This window comes from Lampris incognitus, chromosome 5 (assembly GCF_029633865.1).
Source record: "Lampris incognitus isolate fLamInc1 chromosome 5, fLamInc1.hap2, whole genome shotgun sequence".
NCBI classification, from domain to species: domain Eukaryota; kingdom Metazoa; phylum Chordata; class Actinopteri; order Lampriformes; family Lampridae; genus Lampris; species Lampris incognitus.
In genome coordinates this window covers 12,655,583-12,669,064 of record NC_079215.1, presented here as the reverse complement: position 1 = coordinate 12,669,064, position 13,482 = coordinate 12,655,583, and the positions used below count along the sequence as shown (strand labels likewise).

The 13,482-nt window shown below is 44.5% G+C and overlaps 1 protein-coding gene across 1 annotated transcript; it reads right to left on the bottom strand.

Moving 5' to 3' along the window:
* Positions 1-1,830: 1,830 nt before the first annotated feature.
* On the bottom strand, positions 1,831-11,494 carry tmem192 (transmembrane protein 192). The gene is made up of 6 exons (XM_056280901.1): positions 11,375-11,494; positions 10,827-10,979; positions 10,435-10,696; positions 10,125-10,247; positions 2,991-3,096; positions 1,831-2,882 (listed from the first exon to the last, which is right to left on the bottom strand). The coding sequence occupies exons 1-6, from the start codon at positions 11,396-11,398 to the stop codon at positions 2,768-2,770; spliced, it is 783 nt and encodes a 260-aa protein (XP_056136876.1). The 5' UTR covers positions 11,399-11,494; the 3' UTR covers positions 1,831-2,767.
* Between the last annotated feature and the right edge of the window lie 1,988 nt (positions 11,495-13,482).

The following is a 13,482-nucleotide window of genomic DNA, read 5'->3' as shown; positions in this document are numbered from 1 at the left end:
GCCTTTTACAGTGCCCGTCATTAAATTATGTGTATTTACACTACGCAAATGAAGTGTTGAAAATGTTCTACGTGCTGAAATGATTGGCTAAATTGGATGACATGGTTATTTAAAATCAAATTTCACTTGTCGTTCTGCAGATTTTCTGAACATCAGGAGGAAATATCACAGGCACCACTGCCCTCACAGGCGCTGTATGCCACTTCACTCCAGAGTGCCTTTCCCCTGAGGTACACACACACACACACACACACACACACACACACACACCACTGTGAAGTGGCATTGATTTCTCTAGAGGGGGTAAAGCAAAGTGAAACTTGATCACCTACACCTGTGTATTCATCCATGCACATGTGTTCCTGTGTGTGTGAGTGTGTAAGAGAAGTTATGAGCTGTCAAAGACTGTATGATACATGGGACATGAAAACAGGTTAAAGAGCTGGCAGGTGGCAGTTAACAAAGTGTGTGTGATTAGTGCCAGAGGTATGTTTTCGCACACAACGGGAGTCTGAGGGAAAATGGACTCGAACATAAATTTCACTAACGACCAGCCAGTCTTTAGTTCAATGGATGTGTGTGCGAAGGGCTGTCGATTTTTAGAGAGAGGCGATTGCTGATGAAGTGTGCTTGAGAAGGAGAAAGGCTTCAAGGCTATTAATCAACTCAGTCAGTTACTCCCCTTGAAGTATTAACCCTACACATGCACACATACAGGTAAATTAACAAGCACAATAACTTAGAAATGGCTTTTTGACTTATTCCAAACGCTCGTTTTCATTATAGGTGGAGGCACAAAAAAAGGATGACTTGAGAAGAGAACATAAAAATAGGGCAACTGCAGCGCATTGCCCCAACACCATGGACGGATTTAAGAAAGACTTGATGAAGACTTGAAGATGGGACAGACGTTCTTCATGAAAATGTATGTCAAAGACTGTTTATCAAATTGTCCCTTTGTGCATCTTCCGGAAGAACCGAAAACGGCCACTTCAAAAATCTTAACACAACTTCAATGGACCCTTGTATATTTTGCATGATACGCTTCACACATCTGACAAGTTAGATGAGTTGTGAATGATACAGACTCCACCTACTACCAGCATTTACAACCTAATACCACTATTAACTTATCCTCAATGTGATAAAGTAAAACAAAGAGTTTAAATCCTCTTTGTGAATGTTAACATCTTACCTCCAAGTTTAGACACAGTTGACTTGAAAAGAAAATACCTTTCAGTGTCTGCAGCTATGATGAACAACCACATAGTATTTTACCAAGTGTTTATAATGTATGTATGCACTTCAAATGTTTTAATGAAACCTTTTTTTTTAATAATAAAAAAATTATGAATGTTTTTTTGTTTTGATTTTTTTACTTCACAAAGTGGTCAGTTTGGATGTGTAAAAGTAGTCAGGAGGTGATTAATGGCTTTGTAATACAAGGCTTTGGGGTGCTGCCTCTCAAAAAGCACATGAGAATACTTAGCTGGGGCAGTTTAAATGCAACACATCAAACACAAATCCAGATATCTAACATCTCCAGAAGCGCCCTACAAAACCGTGGCATTCCCGGCAGGAGCCACATGGGCAAAGGGTCGTAAACACAACACTCCCTGTAGAGTTATGGGGGGGCCACACAAAATGAGTCACAATGGGCAACCACCACTGAGGACTCAAACGACGAGCCCTTAGTGGTGGTTGCAAGAGAATACGTTTACGTTGGCTCACGTGGCCGCTGCATTGTTTCATTTGTAAGCCCCCTTCTCCAACTTCAGCAGCATCCACCTGACACTAGTGCGCCGTACAATCGTTTGAAAGCATCTTTGTATTGTGAAAGTGATCACACTGACAAAACTCAAGATTGCATTCACTTCCTTGTGGTTATCTTATCATATATCTTTACATTGCATGTCACTGAATCATGCTGGATGCTATATAACAGGACTCCTAAAGCAAATATCTCAGCAAAAGATTTATTGGAACCCAGAAACATACAAATAATAACTTCACTGACAGAAAACCCCACGAAAACATTTCAATACAATGAGAAAGTGTGGGCACACCATGCTAATGCACATAATTATACAGTCTCAAATAAAATCACATTGACAGGTTACAGCAATGTCTATTTTTTCGCTCACGTCGGCCAAGCCTGGTCGGTGGTAGCCTCTTTTGTTGCGCTTTCCTCCTCCTCCCATTCACTTTCGAAGCATTTGGCCTTAGCTTTGTCATCCTCCCCGCTTAGTGCAAATAATCTCTAAAACAATTCCACGGCTGCTCTCCGGCTCCCTCTCACAGTCACACAAGCACAATCATACATGGGTCACCAGGGGTCATAACACAGTAATAAAAAAAAAACCCTTCTGATCTGTGACCCTTGCCTCATCTCCTCCTACTTCTCTTTTACCACTCTCCCCTCTCTTATGTTGGCTCATCTCCTCCTTGGTCCTTTACTATCCGTTCGTCTCAGGTGATCCTGGTTTTAAGAGGACGTCAAACATAATGCCCCGCTGTGTGTGCACAGGTGGGGGGGGGTGCATGCGTGCGCGTGTGTGAGAGGCTTTCCTTAAAGCAAACACCTGATATCTTTAGTCTCTTATCCGGTGTTTCTTCTCTCCCCAATCCTCTCCCTCGAACCCTGGATCCCCTCCCCTCTCTTCTGGGTGTTAAAAGTGATCGGTTTCCGGCTCCACAAAGTTGTCTGGCTTCAGAGAGGGTATTAGAGGTCGCTGCGGCCGGGGCTGAATTGGAGGCCGGGCCGGGGTCAGTGCTGAGCAGTGAGGTTGAGCAGCCTCTTGCTCAGTAAGGTATTGTGCTGCTTCAGATACTCTATGAGGTCCGCCTGCTTCTCCACCACTTCCTCTAGGCTGGAGCCCTCTCTGTGGTATGCAGACAGACAGAGCACACGTTTGCAAGAGAGTTTGCACATCTCAGGATGCGGACTGGTGAATGACAGCCAGAGAGGTATTGTGAATGAACATGTGTACCTGAAGCCGGTCTCCGTCGGTAGGCTCGTGTTACTGTAAGTATGTGAATGCTCCTCTCGGCTGACATCTGGGACAGCTCGCTCTCTGTTGAACTTCGTTACCTTGACTGGAGTGGTAGACAAAACGACCAGAGCTCTTGTTTATAAAGTATCATCACATCAACACAGTAATTTGACAATATCGCTCGCATGCACATCGATAACCAAGCAAGGGAGATCCCCCTTGACCAGTGTTTTTATCCTCTACCCTGGCACTCTCCTAAATACACACACATGCTGGTATACAGTGCACTTAGTCCTCAAGGGTTGTTGTGTCCTGCACTCAAAACTTTAATTCTCACACTCCTTTACACAAGGGGTGGAGACAACAGCAATGGTGTATGTGAGAGTGTGTGATCCACAGTAGCTGTTAGAGAAGCTGGGAATGCATGGGAGATGGCAATACTGATTTATTCAAGATAAGCCTGCGGGCTCTTTGTATTTGTGGAGTGTGTGTGTGTGTGTGTGTATAAGGACACAAGGAGGAGCTGACTGAGTATTGATAAGATTGAGTATCATTAGCCAGAGGAAATTGTCAGGAAGGTTCTAAAGAGTGGCATCTTTACTTTGCTACAGTGTGGCAACCCATCTCAACATTCACACACATCCACACACAAACCCCAAAAATACCACAAATTCCTGCATTAATGATCACCTAAATCGGTGGGTGCGCACACGTGTGTATATGTTCTGTTCGTGCAGATAACAGAGAATAAACATGAGATGATTCAGCAAATGTAAAGATGAAAAAGGGCTGGAAAGAAAAAAAGATGTTAAGGGTGCTTTTACTGAGTTATTTTAGAAAAGTACAGTGTAGGGCCGCACTTAACTGTAAAATGTTTACATCAGCTGTAATGAACCTGTCACAAACTTTAACACCAACCTGTTACTAAGTTCCCTTTGACAAGAAAAGGAAACATTACATTTAAGTATTTGGGTTGCATATAGGAGTTTAGTGTCGTATGTTGGCAATATCCCTAGACTTTGAATATTTAGTTAATTAGCCTCCATAGTGAGGACGCACAAGTTGGTGAAGAGAGTGTAGCTTATGAGCCTGGACAAAGTACTGTGTATGACAAGAGAGAGAGAGAGAGAGAGAGAGTGAGAGAGAGAGAGAGAGAGAAAGAAGAGAGAGAAAGAGAGAGAGAGAGAGAGAGAGTCCAGGATGGAGATAGCCTAATGCTGCAGTGGGACAAAGGTGACACATTTCACACCTTCCTGTTAGGGGCACACAGTCCTGCTCGGTGGGATGGAGAACGCCTAAATCCTGTTTAATGTTACAGTCTTAGTTCTGAGAAACTTCAATCAGTCTTAACTAAGGACACATTTCCAGGTGCTAACGGTGGGGCCATTTAGGTGCTCACAGCTAATGCAAACGCATACACCGATGAACCAAAACATTATGACTACTAACATGTGAACAGAATAACATTGGTCATCTCCAAACAAGGGCACGTGTCAAGGTCTGGGTAGGTTTGATGGTAAGTGAACAATCAGTTCTCATAGTCAACGTGTTGGATGCAGGAGAAATGAGCAGGGGTAAAGACATGAGTGACTTTGACATGGACCAAACTGTTGTGGCCAGATGACTGGGTCAGAGCATCTCAGACACAGCAAGGCTTGTGGATGCTCCCAGTCAGCAGTGGTGAGTACCTACCGACAGTGGTCTGAGGAGGGACAAATCACAAACCAGCAGCAGGGTGCTGGGCGCCCAAGGCTCATTGATGTGTGAGGGCAACGAAGGCTATCCCATCTGGTTCCAACCAACAGGTCTACTGTGGCACCAGTCAGAAACTTTTAACGATGGTTACAGGAGGAATGTCACAACACACAGTGCATCGCACCCTGCTACATATGGGGCTGCGTAGCCGCAGACCATCAGAGGGCCCGTAATGACCCCTGTCCACCATTGAAAGCAACTACAATAGGCACGCAAGCGTTGGAACTGGACCTTAGACCAGTAGAAGAAGGTTGCCTGGGCCGATGAGTCCCGTTTTCTTTTAGATCACGTGGATGGCCGTGTACATGTGCATCATTTACCTGGGGAAGTAATGGCACCAGGATGCACTATGGGAAGACAATAAGCCAGTGGAGGGGGTGTGATGCTTTGGGCAATATTCTGCTGGGAACCCCTGGTTCTGGCCTTCATGTGGACATCAATTTGACACGTGCCACCTACCTAAACATCATTGCAGACCAGGTACACCCTTTCATGCCATTAGTATTCCCTGATATTCCCTGGCAGTGGCCTCTTTCAGCAGGATAATGTGCCCTGCCACACTGCACACATTCTTCAGAAACAGTTTGAGAAACATGATGAAGTGCTCAAGGTGTTGCCTTGGCCTCCAAATTCTCCAGATCTCAATCCGATTCAGCATCTGTGGGATGTGCTGGACCGACGAGTCCGATTCACAGTGGCTCCACCTCGCAACTTACAGGACTTGTAGGATCTGCTGCTAATGTTTTGGTGCCAGATACCACAGGACACCTTCAGGGGTCTTGTAGAGCCCCATGCCTCGGTGGGTCTGCACTTTTTGGCGTCACACTGAGGACCAAGAGTATATTAGGCAAGTGGCCAATGCTTTGGTTCATCAGTGCATCGTTCACAGGTAAACCACTTTCAGTTTATTTGTATTGAAAATAGAGAACTGAAGGAAATGGACCCAAGTATCTTGTGTTCAATCTTTCTTAGCCAGTCACAATGGATATCTAGAGGTGCAAGACCCATGGCATTTTGGAATTTACCGAAATGATAGACCACACAAAGTACTGTAAACGTTTACTGGCAAATCAAATTGCCAATCAAAAGTTATGCATACTTGTTTGGACGAGATATGTGCAGGGGTTGTAAACATTTTAGAAAAAGAGCCAAAGAAAGCCCTACAGGGAAACACCTTTCAAGAAGATGCTTTCGTGGTGCCACTGAGGCTTATAACTTAAAGAGAGACTGACATGCCCTTTCTGAACACATTTTTTAACACTGGGAGTTTGAATCACAACTGAAAATAGGTGTGGTTTTAAGAATTCAAAGCTATTGGCTACTGTCTCCCTGGGTGGTTGGGGCTCGGTACCGCTCGTCACTTGTTATTTACAAAAAATGTCGGCTAGCGAGAGCGAGAGGGAGATCCTCTGCAAGGATTACAGTTTCAAGGAGGAGGATTCGGTGATACAAATAACTGTTGGATAAATAAATGATAGATATTTAGATAGATCGATAGCAATATATCGTAGCAAGACCAATAAAGTCTCAGCAAAATAGCACAAACATCTCGCTGTGGACACACCCTATATGCAAATTGACTGGTGTCAACATATCCACCGGCACAATTTGACATTGGACCCCATCTACAGTCAATCACAGATCTCTCTCGAGTGGCCGAAGACACGCTGTTTTGGCCACTGAATTTCCCTGTGGTTACATTCCAACTCGGAGCTTAGCCTGTCAATAGGAATTTTTAGATTTTGATGTCAGTATCACTTTAAAGACGAATGAAATCTTGGAAGTTTGCTCAATGGAAGAAGTCGGTGTTCTTGCAAACCATGCAAAAGAACAGTCTTTTCCCGAATTCTAAAAGAATGCCATTTATACACCATTTTCCTCAATTAAGTTAGACTAGATATTCATAAAAGGAATTAAAGATGCCGGGTGAGATCAGATTTTGACAACTGCTGCTTTAAATTTCTTGACCCAGGCACATAACGGCACTATAATTAGGGCTTTCCCTACTCTAAAAAGGGCCAATCGCTGCATCAGCTGTAATACACTGGGATGGTATTAAGGGGGCAGGGGAATGTGTGTGTGCGTGTGCGTGTGTGGTGGGAGACAGTGTGTGCGTGTGTGGTGGGAGGGAGATAGTGTGTAACATCTCTGACCTGCAGTGCTTACACCAAGTTCTGAGCAGGCAGGACAGAGATGTAGCCAAGTTGAGCCTTTGAAGGCCAAGGCACAGCTTTGATGTGTAAGGAGCATGCAGGCCTTTAGAGGACAGTGCATTCATGTTATAATGAGAACGGCAGATACATACAGCTGTCGTTAAAGACACACACAGGCTTGTGTGCCTGCCTGCATGCTCACACACACACACACACACACACACACACACACACACACACACACACACACACCCTCCATTCAGCACACATCAAAGAGGATGAACAAGACCTTCCTCAATGGACCTTCATAGCTGCAGGCATTGCATCTTCCTCTTCATCAACCTCACATTCGAAAACAAACAAGGAAGCCTACTGGCCGCGCTCATAAACTAACAAAGCCGCCTTACCTCTGCAAATGTGCCATGTGTCTAATATGTGTGAGCCTGTATATGTGTGAGCCTGTCTGTGTTCATGCTCAGGTAACAGGCTCTGATCTGCGAGGCGTCACTCGGTTAAGGTTGTGCTTGGCTGCACTAATCTGACCTGGAATGCAACTGGCACACAAATACCCCCCCCCCCCACACACACACACACACACGCCGACTGACCCAGATTGTAAACAAGAACACAATGTGTGAGACACACACTTGCACACTCTACGCTTGGGTGGAGTAGGTCGAGTTATCCCCTTTGGCTAGGCCAAAGCCTAATGCCTGTTATCTTCTCGCCTCATCTTTGTTATCCTTACTCAAATCTGTGCCCTTGAGCCGCCCAAACACACCTTTTATATGGATTTCCTTTCAATATAACCCGTTTAATATCAATATCCTCCGAGCCACTATCTTTAATGGGAGCTTTCCTTTTACAAGATGAAGGAGAATAATTATACGCACATCATGTAGGTGCGAGGATATCAGGGCAACAGCAACGAAAAAAGGGGGTAACAGCTGCAAACTTACTCTAAGCCACAAAAGTTTAATAATGACAACGTTTCGATCCCACTTGGGGTGTTACCCACTTTTTTCATTGAAGCTTTCCTTTTACAAACGGCAAGTGCTGAACAAGTATAGTCATATAATCATATTTACATACCTACATGCTCCATTGACCATACTTAAGGCAAGGGTTTGCTTCGGTCAGTGTGATAGTCTTTAAATAATTATCAAATAATTTGATAACAAATAACTAAGTTGTATCCTTTCTACATTCCATTAGAGTATAATTCTACAGTTTGTGATGAGCCTTACATTTTCTGACATTTGACAAGCATGTGTGTGGAACATCACACACATCCACCATATCAATACCTTCACTTCCATGTATTTACTTTGAGGCGAGGGTTGGGAGTAGACTGTAGCAAGAGAAAGAAATGCAGAAAAAGAGGGGAGAAGACAATAGGCTGAATGGTTGATTGTCATTCTGCTGACTCTAAATTAAAGGATAGGGCTGGGGGAATTGTGATGCGACCATTTCAGGATGGCAGTAGTGTGTATTTCTTTGTATAAGGAAATATATGGGGTGTGCCTACTTAAAGGGAGACAATCATGATTTTCAACATTATGCCCATGCACATGTTGTAGGGACGACACTCTCAACATTAGCAGCCATAAAACTGAACAATCCTCTGTCTCCCTGGACCATTGTGGGAAATGTGATGAAAAGTGTCCACAAATGACGTCACTGGCTGACATAATACGAATGTGAAAACCACAACCCTTACTTCCTAGTCTGCCATCACCTTTGGTGTGAAAACATTGAAATAGGGTGCATTGTGTAAGAAAATCCAAATAACAAAGCTACATACAGCTTTTACAGAGAATGCCACCAAATGTCATATAAAGATAGCAATTTATAAATTGTCCGCCAGTGACATCAGTGGTGGACACTTTTTTTTTTTTGTGGATTTTTTCCCCCCTTTTTCTCCCCAGTTCTACTTGGCCAATTACCCCACTCTTCTGAGCTGTCCCAGTAACTGCTCCCCCCCCTCTGCCGATCCAGAGAGGGCTGCAGACTACCACGTGCCTCCTCTGATACACGTGGCGTTGCCAGCCACTTCTTTTCACCTGACAGTGAGGAGTTTTGCCAGGGGGACGTAGCGCATGGGAGGATCACGCTATTCCCCCCAGTTCCCCCTCCCCCCCAAACATGCGCCGCGACTGACCAGCACAGGCGCTACTGCAGCCGGCTTCCCACCTGCAGACTCGGTCAATAGCTTGTTTGCGGTCACGTGATTCTGATGACGCACGAGATTCAGATGGAGGGCAGGAAGTGAAAAGCAGAATGGACGAGATGGAGCTAGTTTAGCCCGAACTGTGCTAGTTTAATGATATTATGAGAGAAAGGTATAAACAGCAAGTAAGATATGTTGGACATGATCCTTATGTTATGAAGTGTTTTTTTTGACGAAGTGGTCACTGCACACACGCGCGTTATCCGACTCTGCTCCTCCCGATCCGCAGACGACGGTTCAGTCAATTTCTTGCCTTTTTTCCCCCCTCATGAACAACTACTTTTGGTGCTCAATAAAAACTCCATGTGGTTTCTCAGTTAATGACGCCAAACATAGGCATTTCGAAAGTTTGTGATAGTGCTTCCTATGTAGAAAATGACTTACTGCCCTCCGTCTGTAGTTCATGACGTCATATGCAAACAACCTATTGTGTCTGTAGGACGCCCAACCAAGCCGGAGGTAACACGGGGATTCGATCCGGCGATCCCCATGTTGGTAGGCAATGGAATAGACCGCTATGCTACCCGCATGCGGTGGACACTTTTTCACACATTTTCAAAGGCAGAGTCACACAGAACACTGCTCAGTATTATGGCTGCTAAAGCAGTGCTATCGTTATAACACTTATATAGACATAATTGTGAAAACTGTAATTTTCATTAGCCTCTTTCATATGGCTAATGAATCAATTTATTCTTCAAATGAACACCTCAATGACTAGAAATAAAACCAGTGTCCAGTTGGCACGAAAAACAACTGATAGGCAGGTATTTTACCATTATGTTAGTGAGAAGTAGTAAGAAGTGAACAAACTGTTTAAATCTGTGAGGCTAGCCATATTTTAGTGTTACATCGCCATATAACAATTAAACCAAATTAATATGAATGGATCTTCTTTTTCTGACTGTAGTTTATCAACAAGGAATATTATTTACTACTTCCTGTACCAACATGGAAAATCCAGGAATTACTTTGGTGGCATTTAAAGGTTACCTGTGTAAATGAGCAGGCATGGCAACGTCACCAAGAGCTCCAATCCCAGGACGGTGAGCAGCATGTAGATTCGCACGGGCCCTGATAGTCCGGCAGCCAGGACAACTAAAATTAACACATTTCCTACTCAAAGACACACACACACAAGACAGACACGCAAACACATATTTTGGCATTACTATGACAATACTGCCATCTTGTGGGGGAAAATGGAGCTCAGCATTTGGCAAAGGACGCATTCACTATTTGATATAGCGAGTTTTGAATTTAAATGGCGTGACTGCCCACCACGGTTAAGTGAAAACCATACCTGTAGAGTGTATAATGAGAGGTAGCTCCTTTAGTCCTTGTGTCTGTCTGTAGAAACGGAGGTATCCTCTGCCTCTGGCCCGATTGTGATGGTGGTGCACGCACCTACCAAACAGCAGCACCAGCAGCCATAGACACACTTTCCCAAACACAATGACACTCTGTCCTTGTATATCCCCCAACAATCTCGCACACTCTTCCTCTGGGCCAAGTTTCAGCACACACAGCACTGCTACACATGCTGACAAAACCATATATATAACCTAAAGGGGGTGGGGGTGGATACGGGCAAGTGAGACAGAGTTATTCAATTCAGTAAGAAGTAGTACAGATCAGCACAAGTATATAAAATGTGTAGCAGTATGAAACGATAAATTTGGACACAAGGCCTACATGTGCGAATGCCAGTAGGACAGCAGAACAGGCTGTCGGTATCGACTGGAACTCTCTCCTGATTGCAGAGTGGAGGGCGTCGGGAGAGATCAGGGGTCCATCAATGAGAGGGTCTTCATCTGCACTCGGGGTCATGTCTATTGAGTTGTTCACCTGGCGACACACAGAAGAGACCGTGACAGCGGTCCTGAGATAACCTGCCCGTCTGCCAGTACGTTTCGGCTTGTGGGATGTCGGGTTGGGAGTTCATTTTCAGACCGATTATGAGATCCACTTTCAACTAGAGCCTTCCAGAAACGTCAACATCTCCATTAAAATGACACTAGAATGACACATGGACCCAAATGGCACGCTAGTGGTGTATGGTAGCCGGAAATAAGCAGATATACTCTGACGGTTAGCAGGCGGCTGGAAGCACGTTAGCGCTACAGCTCGATTGTTTACAGTTCATCAACAGGCTAACTTAGCTTAGCACAAGCTACAACCCCTTTGCTGAGCCAGCCGCAGGTGCAGGCCGAATATTATTTGGCAAAAAATAAGATACATACTGCAGAGGACGACGCTCCCTCCATGTTGAGAGACGGTAGCTTCTTTTCAAATCTGAAGCGAAAAGATAACAAGCGAACACCAACCGAGCCGCATGTTTAGCAACAGGAAGTGGTGCGACGCACAAACTGGGCTTTTGTGTCACATGACAGCCGCGAGCCGAGAGTATGGAATCCCATTTGAGTCAAAATTAAGAATGGCCAATAACTTTTTATGCAGATTGTACGTTTAAATACGCACACAAATAAACGGAGAGACAACCCCAAAGGCGTCAATAAAGTGGGGGGTAATCCAATTATTGAATGGTAATCACATCAGTTTCCCAGCAACATGGTTACACAACATGGTGTCAACGTTTGTTTTTCATCGTGACAGCTTTTTGTTTTTTTTTTGCTTTTTGTTTTTTAAAAGTGGCTTTTGTCGAATACCACCTTATTTAAACTGTCGTTTTCTGTACATCGCACCTTGCAAGTAAACCTCTTCTTAAATGTTGTTCATCTTGTGGCGACAGTTTTCATTTGATAATGACACTTGTGTTTCACGCTGGGCGGTCATCCGCGAGCGAACTCCACACCGCGTGCTCGCCCACTGGGCGAATACAACACTGATCTATTGAAGCCACCTGTGGTATAGCTCAAGGGCCACAAGGTGGCGGTACAAGAAAAGAAGGGATAAAACAAGGGGATGAAAGGCAGGACTTCTTAAGGTCATACAGACGATTCATTTTCATTTATTACTTTGCTAAATTACAAGGTTAGCAAATTCCCATGCACGATGCATCCCCATGCACTCCGCCTTTGTCAAGCGTTATTTTAGCTGTAGGGTTAATTTAAGATATAGCCACACGATGCCAAATGCACAGATTCTGAGAACCATACACCCTTGTCCTTATCAAATTACCTGATGACTGCAGGCCATATTGTTGCATTATACATTTCAATCTGCCACAGTGAAAACTGCTACCACGTGATGGATTGTTATTATATTTTAATTAATTGTATTCACAGCAAGAAGGTCCCTGGGTTGGTGGGTTGGTTGGAAAGTCCCCAGGTTGGACTACCCTCGGGCTCGAACCCAGGACCTTCTTGCTGTGAGGCAACCGCGCTAACCACTGCGCCACCGTGACAGGTTCCCCTTTATCATCACAAAATTATTCTTTATTCAAACGCCATACCTGTAGGTGAACATCCAAATTACATATGAACCAGAGCTCGCTCGTCATGGAAACACAGAAACGCTCATCCATTTAAGCCATTTTATTGATAAACATACACTTGTTATAAAAGCCGTTGGACTGAATGCTCCGTTCCTCTACGTGATGAAGAAGCTGCCAGCACTAAAGAACATAGCTATGGTCACATTGCTGATAACTTCTGCCCCAGAAGAAGGGAATGACACGCAGGGTGAGAGGAGAGACGGTCGCCTCACACTCCGGGGTGGCAGCACTTGTGATGGAGGCAGGTGAGGAGACAATGTTGAGATTGCAGGACATCACGCAACTGTCATATTACGGGGGCTTGAGATTAACTGGGGGGGCTATGAACTTTGTGTCGTTGGTTTATTTTGGTGGTAAGGGGTAGGGGGATAAACAATTGGACAATTATGCTGGGGCTGGGGGGTGGGGGGGCTGGTATGGAATTGTGCTTCAAGTCAAATCAGCACCCATTACTTATATACACCATGCATGTACACATGTGCATGAATGTACACGTACACACACACACACACACACACACACACACACACACACACACACACACACACACACAATGTGCCTAGACCCCGAGGTCCATGTGGGTGTGAAATACTGCACACATACTAGCCCTTGCATTCATGTCTTAAGGCACTGAGTCAGCTGTCATCAAGCTACCAGAACAAACAATATCTGAAACATCTTGAAAGGAAAACATTTAGAAAAAACAAACAAACCGAGAAACGTGTACTACCACAAACATGCACTCTCATTTCTGCTCAACGAGTTACGTAGAAATTGCTTCTTCATATCTACCAGCCACATTGTTAAGAGTGCTTTGGTTTTGCCTAAAGTTAAAAAGAGGATGATGTTAAACATGTCAGAGGAAATACAGAAGTCAACGTTCCACAGAGGAAA